Consider the following 16,042-nt stretch of genomic DNA (forward strand, 5'->3'; position numbering starts at 1 on the left):
AAATGGTATCCGATTTTGAAAAGGAGTTCCATTTATGAATCAGGGAACTAATCCGCATTAACCTATGTAAAAATATGGGAAGCTCATTTTTTTTGGATTTTTGATGAAAATTGTGATGGTACCCCTTGATGAATTTGGCCATCATGATGTGTGGCCAAAATACAAGCTTTTCAGACACATTATAGCCAATATCTTAGCCAAATGGTATCCGATTTTAAAAAGGAGTACCATTTACGAATCAGGGAACTAATCCGCATTAATCTGTGTGAAAATATGGGAAGCTCATTTTTTTTGGATTTTTGATGAAAATTGTGATGTATCCCTTTGAGGGCAAGGTGTGGTTAGAATGCAAGGGTGTCGTTAGATCCTTTTCTTTCAAGAAACTATTTTAGAGATATTCAATTAAATAGGCAAATTTTATTGGCAAATCGGTAGCTGGCACACAAAATGTTGTAAAATATATTCTATAAATCTCATTGCAATCGAGTTCCATTCGAGGGGACTATTTCTACTCCGAATGGAGACGTCTCTTGGGAGCCATGCGGATGAAGGGTGTAGGCTGGGGCTTGGCGACCTTAGCCTGGGCCTGCCTGGCGGCATAGTCCTCGGCAATGGCAGTGCGCCACCTGTCCACCAGGGCATCTCCTCCTGAGATACGAACCGGAACCAGTTGCTGCGGGGTCTCACGGGTAAGGGGGAAACGGGCTAGGTTCAGGGGTACATCGTTGTAGTCATAGTCATCGCTAACCCTTTCCGAAGCCGAGTTGGGACTCTTGATAACCAGCTGATTCCTGGAAGGCAAGGAAATGCTGAAAGCAGCTGCCTCCTCGGGTGAGACTCCGGCAATGGCAGTGGCTTTTGGAGAGGCTACGGCTAAGCCATTACGGCCGGAAAGGGCCACGGCATTTGGCTTCGATGAGGCCACTCCTCCTTCACCGGCAATGGAAAGACCTGAAACGGCGTTGAAGGATTAAATTAAATGCGGTGGTTAAGGACTATTTTTATTAAGAACTCACCGACGGGCTTGGCTTCAGCCACAGCGGCATCTTTTTTGGGAGCCATTACGGAAACACTGTCATTGACATCCTCGTAGGGATCTTCGTTGTTGGGTGGCAGGAACTGCTCATCCGGGGAGAACTGCTGCTCGGTGACCTCGTCCAGTTTTTGCTCGTCGATTTTCTGATCCGCCGGACTGTTGGGTGCCTCCAAGCCAAAGTTTGAGGGCTGCTTCTGGGGCATCGCGAACAGCTCAGGCTGCAACAGGACACTAAAGTCCTTGATCTGTCCAGTCTGCTGGAGAAGAGCCAAGCTCTGGGCCGCTTGGCCAAGCTCTAGAAGGCTACTGGCATATACCTTGTTGTCCTCCTCGCTAAAGGATCCCTTGCGCTTGGCCAGCTCCTGGATGGCCACCAGACGAGCGGCGGCTAACTGAATCCGATTAAAGTCACTGGCGCTGGCCGAGATGGAGTTGCTGGCTCCGGAGCCATCAGCAATGGCTGAGATGCTGGCAGCCGAAATGGTGATGGTATCATCGGAGTCCCTGGGCACTGCCCTGACTTGGGGCTGCGCCTGGCGCTGCAGGATGAAGCTTCCCACACTGCCGTCCCGCTGCGGACGCAGCTGCAGCAACTGGCCCCTCAGTCCGCCGTAGTAGGGATGCTCCTCGAAGATCAGCGGAGCTGCCCTCGATCTGTGTCTGTTGTTGTTTTATGGGTTTGAGTTTTTGGGGGTTAATCTTTTGATTACACGGATTTTGGAACTGGAAAAGCGGGGATTAAGCTGGGGGTTGGGGTTTAAAGCAATGGGGATATCTACAGGGGATTAGCGGACTACTCGATGACCCAAGGCGGTAGCTATACGATTTAGGTAGGACGTACTTTATTTACAGTCTAGGAATGACACATTTTAAAGGCCTCTGTTCTTAACATAGGAACATGGGGAGTTTTGGGTAAAGGATCTAACCATCCCAATGAGCCTTACATGGTTACACTAAATATATTTAAGTTTTCTTTTTCATGGATTGATTTTTTTATGTAAGTTCTTAATTAAAAAATCAATTCATGAAAAGAAAGTTTTAAGAAAATGCCAAAGAAATGGCTTTGTTTTCAGATAAAGTCCATCTGCGGTGTTTCAGTCTAAGGATAACTTTGAAAATGAATCGAAAACAATTCCTTTGGCTGATAGTAACTTAATGGCCTCCTCCTGGCGACTCCTTTATTGGAACAAGTCCAGCTCCAGATCCGCCGTGGCGTGCGCCTTGCCACCCACCCCTGCTATGGCCACTGATTCCGGATTGAAGTACACATTGGTGGGAACGCCCCGCTTCAGATACGCCTTGGAAATGGGCGTGGAAATGGCGGTGCCACCATTACCCACCACAGCCTTGGAGTGGGGCTCCAGAATCAAAGCCGCCTGCTTGCGTCCTTGTATGGCCTGAGCCTTGTCCGGCTGATAGGGAAGGAAGTAGTTGCCGAAAGGTATTTGCGGAAAGTTCGCAGAACTGGTGCTGGTCTTGCCAGTGGCCTCCACTTTGGGGGCTTGCTTTCTTAGCTTTTGGGGCGGCAATTTCTTGAGCTGTCGCTGCTGCTGCAGCTTTTGGAACTCCTGCTTGGTGGAGCTGGTGGAGATTACAAGCTTGCCGGGAATGGGGACTATCTCCTCAATCACATAATCCGGATTTATCTTGCTAACCGCCGAACGGAGACCGACATCACTCTTGAGATCGCCGCTGGTTTGTGTCTTGGCTTCTTTGGGGGGCAGGGCCTGGAGCTTTTCTGGCTTCTCACTCTCCAACTCAGTGGAGCTGTCTTCGGCTAAGCTTTCGGGCTGGCCTGTGGTGGGGGTGGTTGGGGCACTGGCTGCCTGGATCGCGGTGGAGGTGGGTTGCAGTACGTAGGCCAGGGGCAGGGGGGCCAGATTGTAGGCGGCATAGTAGGCTCCATACGGCGTAAGTTGGGTGGCATCCAGCAGTTTTGTGGACTCGGCGGCAACCGGAACGGGACCGCTCGGTGGCCAGGCCTCGATGTTGGCGGTGCGCCAGTAGGCACTTTTGGGTTAGAATAGTTTTTCGATTTTTTGTTTGGTTTGTAAGAAAAGCAAAATGGGAAGAATGTTGAAGAGAGAGCCGCCGGTTAGTTTTGAGAATATTTACAGCAATAAATCGATGGGTTAGAGAGGATAAGAGAGCAACTGTGACGGGTTATTTACATGCCAGGTGAGGATTAATGTAATGTAACTAAATATTTACATGTTCTATTTACACACTATTTACATGACAAAAGCAAAGCACAGACGGTTAGGAAAGTACACGAATTTATTAAAAAACTAAAGAATACCAACTAGGGAACCTAACTAAAAGTGCAAACAATAGACTCAAATAGCCCCCGGTCCTTGATCCCCCTCCTCCTCTTCTTCATCGGCCTCCATCGTTGCCGTGGGCGGAGCGTAGTAGACGGTGGGTCCGGTGGCCACCACTTTGCCCTCACGGGGGAAACTCCTGGCCTCCAGATCAGTGCGGGCGAGCGCATCTTTCAGGTCCACATTCGCCGGTATGGAGATCACCTTGGCTCCGGGTCCGGCGATTGTGAGACTACGTGGATGGGTGAGGGCATAGCCGCCGGGACCCACAATGGCTGTGCCACCGCTGCCGGCAGTGGCCACACCGCCCGGCCCGGCAATGGCGATGCCTCCCTTGCGCACCTTCAGTCGCTGTATGATGATTCCCCCCTCACGGAGCGCCTGTTTCTGGGTACTCTGCTGGGCGGTGGCCACCTGGCCGACCGTGTGCACTAAATGATGGGCCTTGTGGGCAAACAGATGCTTCTCCGAGGAGGCACTGGAGTCCTGTAGCTCGGCAGCCGTATTTTCAACGGTGTCCACATCATCTGAGTTGCCATCGCCGCCGCCCTCGTTCTCATCGTCCCACTTGTAGTCCTGGGAATCGCTAATCTGATTCTTGGTGGGAAGGCTTCCCACAATCACAGGAGCTCCTCCTGTCGCGGGTGACCGGAAGGGCAGCTTGAATATGTTGCTGAAAGCATTCTTGATGGCCGCCGAGGTTTGGTTTTGCATTTCGGCGAGATTTACGCCAGGCACCCGGAAGGGATTCAAGCGATTTCGGTTGGGAAGCAGGCCGCCGGAAGGAGGTAGGGTGGAACTTAGGAAAATGGGAGCTGTAGTGGAGCTGGGTTGCTCTGCATCCTTGCCACTAACGCGGACTGGCTTGCTGGTAGCAATAACTTTCTTGCGATTTCCCGAGTTCTGTTCCGGAGCCAAGCTGGGCTGAGTCCTGAGGGGCTTTGGTGAGGGCTTTTCGCGCGAGTCCAGTCGAGATTCCTTAAAGCTGAAGACCCCAGGAGAGCCGGGAGCTTTGGTAGTAGTTGTGGTAGTGTTTCCCCTCTTTGGTGTGCCATCCTCGTTGAGGGCCAGTTCTCGGGGCAGGAAGAACAGATGATATTTGGGAGTGGTCTTGGTCTGCTTCCTGCCAGTCTTGGCCTTTCCATAGAAGCTGTCCACATCACCGATGATCTTGTAGCCCTTGACCCGGTACTCCTGCGAGGCATGCTCCTTAAGGTACTGATCCTTGTTCAGCTTGTACAAGTGCACGGGAATGACAAAGTGGGCGGGCAACTGCTGGGCCTCCTCCGGGGAACTGGGCCGTGGGACCTCCACTCTGTTGGGTCGGAAGTAGAGCTGCTCCTTGGACTTATTGACCTCGTTGGAGGAGCTTTCATGGGTCTGACGCAATCTGGGTGGGAGGTTGTAGTTGCCGGTGAGCTTCACAGCTCTGATCGAGGGCTCCAGCAAGGTCTGGCCGTTGCTGCCCGAGAAATGGTGCTGCTGGGAGTGGAACGGATGCTGCGCCGGCTTGGGGAACAGATACTGACTGGAGTCTAGGATCGGGGGCAGCTTGGGTTGCTCCGGCTGCTTCTTCACATACCCGAAGGCCTCGTTCACCTTGGCGATCTGCTCGAGAATGCGCTTGGCCTCGTCCGCCTTATCCGACGGCGGCGGCGCATTGGCCTCGAATTCCTCCGGAAATTTAATCAGCCTCTGCTTCTGAATTCTGCAAACGAAAGTGGGTTTTTTGTCGTTTTTTTTTTTGTCTCTATCTCTGGTTACTTTTGGTTAGCAGCTACTTGGCTAGTTTCTATTTGCTAATGCATGGGAATGATTTCGGGTTAGTCACAAGTCGGGGCGGGGGAGTGGGGACGGATTAGTTTTAGTCACAAATTCTAGGCGAGCGCATCAACTTCTACTTTGGAATGAGCATTAGCGTTGACACAGTCAGTCATAGTTTCTGGCTTTTGGTGGCACAGGCAAGGCTGTTAGTCGGGGCTTAGGAACTGTGGGACTAGTTTTTCGATTACTTACTCTACGGCCAGTCCACTGGCATCGGGATGGGCCTGGACGGCGGCCAGAGAGACCACCAGTAGCGTTGACAGCTGAAAGATAAATGGTGATTTTCAGTATTCCAATGTCGTAATGGTTCATAGAATGCGGTCAAGAGCCTTGCGAAAGTCTCTCCCTCGTTAATTTGCATAATTTCTTAGGCATTTCTTAACTACCAAAGTGAGGCGAAAAGTGAGAGCCAAGCTGGAGAAGAACCTCCCATGTACTGTTTGAAATTTTTCCCTCCCAACAAGATGCCCAAATATTTGACTCACTTCTCCGGCAAAGAGACTCCGTTTCCCGCAGCCACCACGGGCGTTTGGCAAAGTCAATATTGACGCAACCGTTAGCCGGCAAAACGCCCATCTATCAAAGCTGAAATGTCACTAAGCCGGGAACTCAAACACGGCTGGGACTGGAGCCAAAAAGCTGATTCCGATACCGAAACCCAAGTCGGGGCTCGTGTTGTGTCATTGACCTGAACCACTAGGCGTCTGTTACGATTTCGGGCCAAAGCGTAACTCGAAAGAAAAAATAAATACATACGTTCTGGCCAGAAGAGGCTGTCGAACTTCGGTTGTCATTGATTTGCAAGATCTCTTGCATCTCTTGCCAAGATGTATTTCTGTCTGCTCCGTCTGTCTGCTGGCTTTCTTTTGTCTGTTTTATATTTATTATGTTGCCGGCTATAATGAAACCTGTACGACCCCAGATCGGGTGTGTCTTGTCCAAAAATAAACTGGGTTAATGGCTCGAATGCAAAGTTTAAGCGCAGCATTTTATGTTCTCAAACGAGATGTAAATGGGATCAGGTCCGCTCAGGTGTCTCTTGGGTTGATATGATACTCCAGCCCTAATTGAGATTGATGGACTTCGGGCCCTGGAAGTGTGGGACTACAACCATCAATTCATTAATTTATGAGCCCCTATCACAACATTGACAGAAACTCAAAGAACAAATGAATGCACTTCTAGTTTATGGAACTTTGATTCTTTTTTTTCCATTTTTATTGAGAGCCCCCACACAAATGGCTTTGATTGTACTGGGTGGGGGCCCAGAAGAAAGAAGGAACACTTTTATTGCCATTTGTTAGCCCACGCATGATTTTCTTACGTTTCTGGCATATTAATTTTTATTTCTTCGAGTCATAATTAATTTTTGGGCTTTTCATTATAAGTTTTTGAATTGGTTATGGTTATAATTGAATGGTATTGTTCCTTATGAACACGGTGCTGACGCATTTGGACTTTTAAGGGCATGAGTACATTTTTATTTTCTTTGGGAGGGGCGATGAATAATGCAAGGGATAATCCGGCCAGGGCTATAAATTAATCATTCTCACTTTTTAAATTCTAGGAAGGGTGGCATTTTTTCACTTTTTAAGGCTCTAAAGTTTAAATTGAATAGAATTCTTAGAGCAGCCTTTACAAATACTCTAAAATCTTTTATTAAAAAATTCAATAATCAGCTCTTTGCATTTAAATTGATTTTTGATGACCATAATGCCCCTTAAAGGTTAGCCAGAATATTTGCATATGGCACAGGCCATAATTAAGGCTAATATCCGCGGCCGAGAACTGAGCAAAGAACCTCTCTGGCGTTTCTGGCCAAAAATGTCGCTTAGTGAAAGTTCATTTCAATTCCGAAGTGAAAGAACGAAAGACTCAAGGCACGAACTTGGGCCAGTTGACGAGATAATGAGTTCAACGGCAGCAAAGTGTAATAAATAATTAATTGCGGTCAGGTCCAAGCTAGTTTCATTTCCTTTTCCCAGAAACCCGATATTCTTAACCACTAATTTTGTATTTTAATTTGTATACTTACAGCAAAGAAGCGCATTTTGAAAGTAGCTTTAAAAGTTTTCTTCAATATTCTTGGCTCTGTGTAGATGAATCCTCGCCTCGTTTAAATATCCTTGAACTGCAAACGAGAAACCAACGTTATCACACAAACACACACTGGCACTTGGAACCAATCCTGCAGGGCTTTTAATTTGCCATTGTTTCTGGTCTGTCTTGTTTCTTTATATTCTTTTTATTGGTTAAGAACACGGAACAGGCTGAGGGACTTGAGGACTTGAACTGGACACACACTCACATACACACACCTGCTAGCAGACCCTGTAGATGGCCAAGAACCAAAAGCCAACAAGCCAGACGGCGACTGAAGATGAACTGAGTGTGGCCGGGCCCAGCGCCTCTGTTTATAACATTTCCATTAGCGATCCAAACGTCAGCGGAATGGCCAAGAAAACAGGGCCCGAAGAGAGAGTTGGGCTAAGAGCGAGGGGCCGAAGAGAAACCCGAGATCCCAGCACGTACTTCAGCGCCTTGGCCTGGCTTTTATCTTGGAGCGTGAATCAGTTAGCTGGATAGCTGGGATTTTAGGGTACCAGAGCTCCCAATTGATATTCAAGCTTCCTCTAGCTCTAGGATTTGAATCTCCGCCTGGGATCCGCCCATAGCTAACACTCCAAGCATACATGCTCGCACTTTTTTTTCACCCTAACAAGTTAAGATGTGCTGACAGAGGCTTCTCCACGCTACCGTTTTTCTTCTGGCCAGAATCTTCTGGCCACAGCCACTGCTGACGTTGATTAATTGGCCGTTTATTGGCTTGATTGAGTGTGACTGGCCATTACAAGTGGAGCCCCGAAATGTGCGTGTGTGGGAAGGTAGCTGAGAGGTAATCAGCTCGGATCTGCCCAGAACATGACATAAGCCAAAATGGCAAACGACTTAAGACACACGCTCCCTTCGCTGATGAATGAATCGAATCAATTGAAATGTTTGCCTGAAACTCGTTAGAAAGTTTCAAGTAGAAAGAAAGAACCCAAAAAAATTGAGCTCAAGTTCGCGTTCTCTGATTTGACAACTTCACACACTTCTCAGGTGTCCGAAAATGTTGGATTTTGCTCTTGTCCTCGGGCAATTCTTGGTTTTCTGCTACAAAATCTCAACACACATTATATAAACAATTCTGTAAGAGTCTTAAGACTTTAAAAATAAATAGAAAATAAAAAAAAAGGTTGGAAGAAAGGAAGGATAGGATTTAATAATAAAATCGATGAAATGATTATAGTTTTAATAATTTAATTTTTAATTTTAAAGAACATTACAAATTATTATACATACCCAAATATTTGGATATTAAATCTTATATTTAGTCATCAAATATCTAGAATATTCTTTAAACTTATGACTCTAATACATTGTAGTAAAGAAACGTCACATTTTCTAATAAAAATACAAATTTCTTTAAAGAAATTAGAAATTAGGGCAACAACGACAGCTAAAATACCAAAAACTAGAGCACAAAAACCTAAAATATATATAGGAATTTATCAATTTTACAAATCGCCAGATCGCACGTCGGAAATTGATTTCCTTTCCAAGTTCGTGTTCTAAGTCATTTGTTTTCTCCGCCTCCAAAGATCTTTATTGGCCCAAAACCATTAATTTTCTTTTTGTACAGAACTACAATTTAAATCTTTATTGGTTTTCTGCTACCCAGCAGACCAGCTACTGATTTTAGCTGCGGGCGAAAATAATGCATATTTATTGATTACAGTTGCACTCGAGTCCCGAACCGCCGACCTTTGTGGCACACGCAGGCACACGCATCGATAAAATTGCCACAAGATTTATGGTTTCGCCCCGAGGGAGTCATACGAAATTAGCAGCCACACGTTGTAAACCCAAATGTAAATCCGATGACTCGCAATTGGAATGCAGCCATCAAAAGGCTATAAATCGAAGAGGCAACGAGAGGGAGTAGAGGAGCTGAAGGGCCAGAGATGTAGCCCCAAGAGACCTTGAGACCTATTTATAAAATAAAGGCGAAACGGGACTGCTAGTGGGATGTCGTTGCCTAGGCCCTGGCTGACCTTCGGCTGAGACTCAGAACCAAATCGTTGTTTATAGACTGAAATAACAGGTAACTGGCACCTGGGAGAGCTGCGGTGGTAATTTGTGGTTCCAATGCAACTCACTCCACTCCACGGCCGCTATGCTAACCCAATTATGCACCTCGTTCCCAGGTGGGGGAACATTGATATCAAAGCTGGGAACGTGGCCAGTGGTTAGAGTCGGAGCCCTAGGCCAACCTCCAAATAGAATCTATGTCAGTGGCAAGCTTTACGGCTCTTGCCGTACATTCTTTCAGTGCATTCTCCGAAGAAAGTTGCGGAGTGCGTCGGAACTTGTTTAATGGAAATTAACCGCTTAGATCTCTTGACATCAAACTAAATTGTGGCAGTGAAACTTTCGTTTTATACACAGGCCTCGGTAATAATTTTGTTTATATTTTTCTGTCTGCTTTTATTATTATTTTTTTACCCTTTTGGCAAACGCACATATTATTAATGAGACTGGTTGGTTTGGGCTTTTCTTTGTTTTGGCTACTACCCGAAATATATATTTTTATTTAGGCCACGATGTGGTCGCCAAGGCTTTCCGTTCAATTCAAATTATTTGGCAAGTGCGGGCACGCGTCGAACATTTCAAATTTGGTATTATTTTGGTCTCTTTGCTGACAAGAAATTGCCCAAAAAAACAAAAGCTGACTCAATGTGGCTTTGGGATGCACCTCCCATTTGTAAATTGACTTTGTCCGTCCGAATTACCCTTTTTTATGAGCGGAAAATCAATTAGGCATTATCAAATGCATAAATTGGACAGGTTGTCTTGGGCCAAGACACGTGCCACTGGCAATTAGAGTTGTTACAATGTTTTTCGATATAAAAATGTCAATGCATCTTTGTTTTTAGGCTATAACTTAAACTAGATCTAGTACTATTAGATCTCTTAAGAAAATCTGCCTTTTAGTCAAAACTTTTAGAAACTTTTGCCACATATTTGTATTGCAAATATATTATCTTTAAGTCCCCAATCACGTAGATGTTAGACATGACAGCTGGCACCCAGTGATCTATAAATCGCCCCATTAACGCCAAAAAGCAACCCAGTAGAACGACCCGTTAGTGGTTCAAATAATTTGTTTATTTACGTGTAGCCGCGATATTTATGCAACTCTTGGAAGTTCGTCAAGGTGTTTGCCTTTGAGTGGATTCCGTTTCCGATTTCCGTCTGTGGTTCGGCATTAGTTGCCTTGGCCAAGTTGCCGCCCATGACCACAAACCCGATGCCGGCACCCGCCTTGTAGCTCAGCTCATGGTAGCCAGCCTCGTCGTAGTAGGAGTACTTTCCCAGGACATTCCCGGCCTCGTCGGTGTGCTGGGAGTGCGCCATTTGGGATGTGCTGAAGTCAAAGTTCCGATGGCTCTTCTGGGGACTGGGATTCGTTATGTATCCTCCACTCAGCGCTGAGGAAGCCTGATAATCCTGGGAGTTGTACGACATGGCAGGTACGGTATTCGGTCTACTTCTCAAAGCTTGCTGGACGAACTGCAAGGAATCCATGGGCTCTAGGGAATTACTAGGACCATATCCGACAGAGCCATAATTGGGTGTGTAGACACTCCTGTCCAGCCTGTCGCCATCGGTGTTGTAGGAGTACCTATTGCCGTTGAACTCCATGTACACCTGAGCTGCCTGAATACAGGAAATCCCTAGTAGTCCCAACCAAACCGGCAGCATCTTATCGAAAGGAAACTGAATGACAAACTAAACTCTTGGATGTCATAGGCTTGGGCTTATATGCAGATCCGAAGAAAACCGCAATGTTTAGCTCAACCTGCTTTAAGATGCCGCCACGGATATCACATGACCACAAAGATATAGATACAAAATCAGATACAGATACAGGCATTAAATGTATTCCGCCTTAAAATACTGTTACAGTTTCCACGTGGAGCGATTGGATTCAACCCAGTTTCGGTTACTTAACGCTGATCACTTAGAGCTAACTACCAGTTACTACAAACTACTGCCGATTAGTGCTCCCGGGAGGCGTTCAGCTCGGCAATCTCATCCTGCCGCAGAGCCTCCGATGGCGACAGACCGATCCTTCCGCCCAGCGGTATTATGTCGATGTTCTGGACATGGGCCCGGACACTCTGGCCCGGTGGCAGGCCCACGTACCACTTGCCCACATTCTTGATCACCGTGGAGTCCCGATGTCGCTGCACCCACTCCCTGTCCCGATCGATCTCCAGGATCCGGTGGTTGGCCGTCACCAGAGGTGGCAACGAGCTGCCCACGTCGTCATCGTTTAGGTGGTAATTGTCGCCGGGTCCGCTGACGGCACTGCTGCCTGAGCCACTTGTGGCAGGGGGCAGGTAGCCCAGACCGGAATCGCCCTCTCTGGAGCCGGAGCTTGAGGATCCTCCACCCCGGCGACTGCCGCCACCGCTGCCTCTTACCCCAGACCCTCCTCTTTCGGAGGAACCTGCTCCTCCACTCCCACTGAATCTATTCCGATTTCTCGACCCATTTCCGCTTACCCTGGAGGAGCCCCCACTTCCGCCTACACCTCCGTTTCCGCTTCCACCTCCGCCTCGCTCGGAGTTGCCACTTCCACCGTCATACCTTGTGTTGCCCCTGTTGGAGTTTCCGGCTGCAAAGCCCCGTCGATCCTCTTTGCCATTAAAAGAGGTTGATCCACTGGATCCCTGACTTACACCAATGTCGTCATCGCCATTTCCGTCATCAGATCCAAGATCGTTTCCTGCCGCCTCCGCATCTGCCTCCAAATGATCCCTGCTACCGCCTCCGCCTGTTCGACTGCCAGGGCGACCCCTGTTCCCAGTACTGGTGCCCCCAGATCCGGATGATAAACCCCCCCCACCCCGTGCTGCTCCTGATCCGCCGGATCCTCCTGTTTTGGGCCCCAGACCACCACCAGCACCTCTGCCGAAGTCATTGGCCAAGCGGAAGTCCGGATCCGCCAAACGGAAGTCGGCCACCGAAGGATTAATGTGCGTGCCAGGACCAATCCTGTTGTGCACCACTCGATAGCCTATTCCCGCTCCAGCTATATATTCCACTGTCCTCTGGACGCCCTTGTCGTCCAGGAAGGAGTAGGTGCCGCGCACCAAGCCGTCTGGTGCCCGGCTCTCCGCCCTACGGTGGTCCGGACCAGCAGCGATTAGTTTGTAGCTTCCAGCAGGACCTCGTTGCACGGCCATCTTGCCTCGGGTCTTGGGATGGGACTTGTACAAGGGACTGGAGTAGGCCACACTGGACGGACTGTCCGGCACGGCATTGGAGATCTCGAAGCCAGTTCCGGCTCCTGCGGCGTACCGGACACTGTGTCGCTCGCCAACATCATCCAAGTAGGAGTAGAGTCCTGGAAGACAGTGGGCATGATTGCTGTACTAAATGTTGTTTCCCAAACTCACCCCTGATCCTGTTTCCAGAATCATTCTCCTCGCTCCGCGACTGATCCGGGGTGCGGAAACTGAAGCTATAGGAGGGATCGTCGAAGGGATCGGCTAGTGGGTCGTCTGGACTCCCTCGTGGCAGAACCGGATACTGGGCCAAGTCCATTTTCCGATGAATTTTCGGTCCGTTAGCCCGGAATCTGTGGGAAATTGATGAGGGGAATAGAAATTAATTGGCCACCTTTTACAATGGGTTGGGTAAACCCTCCCAGCGGAACTGCAAGTCGGAATCTAGATTCGATCTGGGCCCGCCACGTCGTTAGCTTGATTACCAAACCACACATCTCCGGGGAAACGATCTCCCATTGAGAATCATCGCTATCGCTGAGCATCTCCGATCTCCACGGGTATTAGACGTTGCTTTTTTTTGCCCCTACCCTGTTTTTTAACTGCTCTCGGAACTCCCAGGCCAGTCAATTTGTTAACAGCTTTTTGTTTCCCCCGTCCAATTTACCGGAGATTGCAAAAAACAACAAACAGTAGCAGCCAGCAGTGGTGGCAAGTAATGGAAAAACGTTTAGGCAACGCCAGAAAAAGCAGTCCAATGTGTTAGAACGGCTTCGAGTTGGTATTCAGCTCGAGATTCGCTTCAGTGGCCGCCGCCTGCCGCCAACCGCTGATATATGAGCTCAACTCCGACAGCGAGGGGAGATAACTCAGTTTGTGCCGCCACTTCCTTTACCACCCAGTACACTCGAAAAAAAACTCTACTCTTGAAGTGAGGGGTTCAGATATGGGAGAAGAATAGCCCTAGCTCTAGATCTTAAGAATTCTTCTAGCTCTTAGTCTTATTCCAATCCCACGAACATTTCTCCCAGTGTATCCCATTGCCTTACCCTCTATGCCAAGATCCGCAGACGTCTTCGTTTACTCACCCACGTGGTCCGGCCGTGTAGACCGTCTCCTCGATCTGGCCGCTCGCCGGACTCCTCGAACCGTAGCGACCTCGCACCGTGTTGTCCGGAGTGCCCGAGGCGCTGTGATAGTAGCCGCCAATGTCATCATTTGCATGTCTGTTTTGGGGCATAGGATGGGGCGTATGTGGAGGAGCAGCAGTAGCCGTTGCCACAAGTCGAACCACAAGTAATTGCGTTGCACACCATGCGTGAGAAATGGAAATTGAAATGGAAATGTAATAGAGAAGGAATGATTGTCGGAAGCGGGTTATTGTTATTTCAGTTTATGTTGTTTTCGGTTTTCTGGTTGCCAAACATTGTAGCCCTAAAGAGGTGTTCAAAAATCTCAAAACTTGCTCGAGTGTGATGGCAACATAACCGAACACCATTGACCGATTAGATGATTTGTTAGATTTATGACCCATGCCAGGGGAAAACGGTAATTGAGATTTTGGCAGTGATTCGTATTCCTTGGAATTCCATTGAGGCTTCTCTACGATGGAGCTATTAGAAGCTCAAGAATTTTGCATATTTCTTAATGAAAGCCACTTGAATGATTTATGATTTTTGGCATTTTGATTTTCAGGAAGAACTTCTGCAAATATTCTTTACTTTTCAGCGATAGTTTTGAGTGGGGTTTTGTATTGAAAAAGTACTGTAAAGGACCTTCAAAAGGATCTTATTACTTATATGTTTTATATTCAAAAATAAGTCTATTCTTCAAAAGAATTGTTCTTATGGTTTCACTTTTCTTGAGTCCTTTAACACTTGCTTTCTTAAATTATACTCCATAATCTCCAATCTCCAAATAGTTATAGTTAGTTATATCCTTGTACCGAAATTGAAAGGATCCATCCTCGTTAATAGTATTGTATTCAATTTCAGCACTCCCTGGATCCACAAAGAAACCCAAAAGAGCACCGAAAACTGAAATGAGATGCAGGGGCAGGTGCGAGTGCAGCATCTTGAAATCGCATTTAATCCAGAAGAAGAAACTGCAATCAAACGCGCATCCTGTGGCAGCCACAGAGTCACCAAACGAATGTTTATCTTATCCCGATCTGAGGAAAACCGAATCCGAGGTCTAGATCCCGACTGGAAAGTATAGCTCCGACTTGATGAGAACAACGCGACGACGACGACTGATGCGATCCAGCGTTAGACCTTCGTATTTAAATACGATTCTCAGGCGAGGCAGCCAACGGTGGCCACTAAAGCGGTTCGTGCCGTTGCTTCTATCGGTGGAGCTAGTCGGTGGTGGTGGTGGTGCTGCTGCCACTTGTCTCACCTGACCACCCACAAAAAAAAGCACACCCAGCTAGGCAGTGGCTTCCACACGAAGATGAAACAGCAGCATTTGTGTGCAAATTGCGTTACAAGAAATTCAGGGGGGCGGTGGGTTTTAACTTAGTCAGGGGGCGGGGCAGGTGAGAGAATTTGTTCTAATGACGGACACGCAAGTGTTGTTGTTGTTGCTGTGGCAGCTGTTGCACTCCAGACTCTTCTTGGTCTTGTTGCTTATTTATTTTGTGGCTGCACCGACTCCTTGTTCGTTAGTTCTTGCAACAGGAATTTACGATGGGGAAAAGTCAAATGGTGGCCATGCCATGGCCACGGAGAAAATGCAAAACTGGGAAATGGAAAATCGTGCCTCTGTTGCTGTCTGTCAATTAGCTCACGTTGTTCTTGTTCTCCGATGTTGCAACCTGGAGAGCTTCCTGTTGACAATGTTGCCTCCCAGTTGCCCTCCGCCTCCTCTCCAAAATCTTGGCCAAGTATTCTGGCCCATGCACAGTAAGAATCTTTCCATTGTTAGTTTAAAACTAATCTAATTATTGTTTTTATTAACAATTTCCGTTTTCAGATTTTATAGCTAAGACATCCAACAGTAAATAGGAAGTATATTATTTAATTTTCATATCTTAGACCACCTCTTTCTTAATACTCCCATAACATATAATAAAAATGTATATTATTTGTAGGGAAAATAATTTTAATCCTAAAAAATCAAGTACCCAGAACATTGAACTTCACCCCGCTTAAGACCATTATGAAGACCAATTTTCAATTTTTAGATTCCATTTCCCGACACCGTTAGCCGGGGGAACCTATTACGGATTACAGATTCGATCCAGCCGGAGTCTAGGTCAGTGTCTTAGCCACTTTGGGTGCAATTTTCGTGCGGCACTGCAGCGGCATTGCAATTAAAGGCAATTACCCGGCAGCTGAAAGGAGACGAGAGTGCTTTATGACAATTTCCGCCTAGGATTCGCGGATCCGCGATCTGCGAGCATTTTAATGAAGCATAATTAGTGTGGGGACGGTGGCCAGCAGAAGCCAACTTCCAAGTACAGTTATTGGCCATTGTTCTTAGCCCTGGTCTATGGTATCTGGCCTATGGTCTCTGGGGTT

At 47.5% G+C, this 16,042-nt stretch overlaps 3 protein-coding genes across 7 annotated transcripts; all 3 read right to left on the bottom strand.

Moving 5' to 3' along the window:
- Positions 1–395: 395 nt before the first annotated feature.
- LOC6493366 lies at positions 396–7,602 on the bottom strand. Of its 5 annotated transcripts, none has more exons than XM_032454681.2 (5): positions 7,500–7,597; positions 7,217–7,312; positions 5,374–5,444; positions 1,017–1,696; positions 396–951 (listed from the first exon to the last, which is right to left on the bottom strand). In XM_032454681.2, the coding sequence occupies exons 2-5, from the start codon at positions 7,229–7,231 to the stop codon at positions 509–511; spliced, it is 1,209 nt and encodes a 402-aa protein (XP_032310572.1). In that variant the 5' UTR covers positions 7,232–7,312; positions 7,500–7,597; the 3' UTR covers positions 396–508. The 5 variants fall into 5 exon arrangements, with proteins under 5 accessions (XP_032310572.1, XP_044570499.1, XP_032310573.1 ...); XM_044714564.1 differs by having other exon boundaries at positions 7,490–7,591; XM_032454682.2 differs by lacking the exons at positions 396–951; positions 1,017–1,696 and adding an exon at positions 1,857–3,046 and having other exon boundaries at positions 7,500–7,602.
- A 2,768-nt stretch (positions 7,603–10,370) lies between these two features.
- Positions 10,371–11,021, bottom strand: LOC6493364. Its single transcript, XM_001957568.3, has one exon. The coding sequence runs from the start codon at positions 10,987–10,989 to the stop codon at positions 10,396–10,398; it is 594 nt and encodes a 197-aa protein (XP_001957604.1). The 5' UTR covers positions 10,990–11,021; the 3' UTR covers positions 10,371–10,395.
- A 125-nt stretch (positions 11,022–11,146) lies between these two features.
- On the bottom strand, positions 11,147–14,797 carry LOC6493363 (fibroin heavy chain). Its single transcript, XM_001957567.4, has 4 exons — positions 14,467–14,797; positions 13,610–13,747; positions 12,693–12,874; positions 11,147–12,640 (listed from the first exon to the last, which is right to left on the bottom strand). Exons 1-4 carry the CDS (start codon positions 14,592–14,594, stop codon positions 11,286–11,288), a joined length of 1,803 nt encoding a protein of 600 aa, XP_001957603.2. The 5' UTR covers positions 14,595–14,797; the 3' UTR covers positions 11,147–11,285.
- Between the last annotated feature and the right edge of the window lie 1,245 nt (positions 14,798–16,042).

The sequence above is a fragment of the Drosophila ananassae genome, chromosome 2R, assembly GCF_017639315.1.
Source record: "Drosophila ananassae strain 14024-0371.13 chromosome 2R, ASM1763931v2, whole genome shotgun sequence".
Classification (NCBI taxonomy): domain Eukaryota; kingdom Metazoa; phylum Arthropoda; class Insecta; order Diptera; family Drosophilidae; genus Drosophila; species Drosophila ananassae.

Coding starts and splice junctions, on each gene's coding strand:
- LOC6493364 (XM_001957568.3), bottom strand. CDS start 10,989: ATGCTGCCGGTTTGGTTGGGACTACTAGGGATTTCCTGTATTCAGGCA.
- LOC6493366 (XM_032454679.2), bottom strand. Junction 5,066..5,373: donor GCCAGTGGACTGGCCGTAGA/GTAAGTAATCGA, acceptor TTTCGTTTGCAG/AATTCAGAAGCAGAGGCTGA.
- LOC6493363 (XM_001957567.4), bottom strand. CDS start 14,594: ATGCTGCACTCGCACCTGCCCCTGCATCTCATTTCAGTTTTCGGTGCT. Junction 13,748..14,466: donor GATGGATCCTTTCAATTTCG/GTACAAGGATAT, acceptor GCCCCAAAACAG/ACATGCAAATGATGACATTG. Junction 12,641..12,692: donor TTCTGGAAACAGGATCAGGG/GTGAGTTTGGGA, acceptor ACTGTCTTCCAG/GACTCTACTCCTACTTGGAT.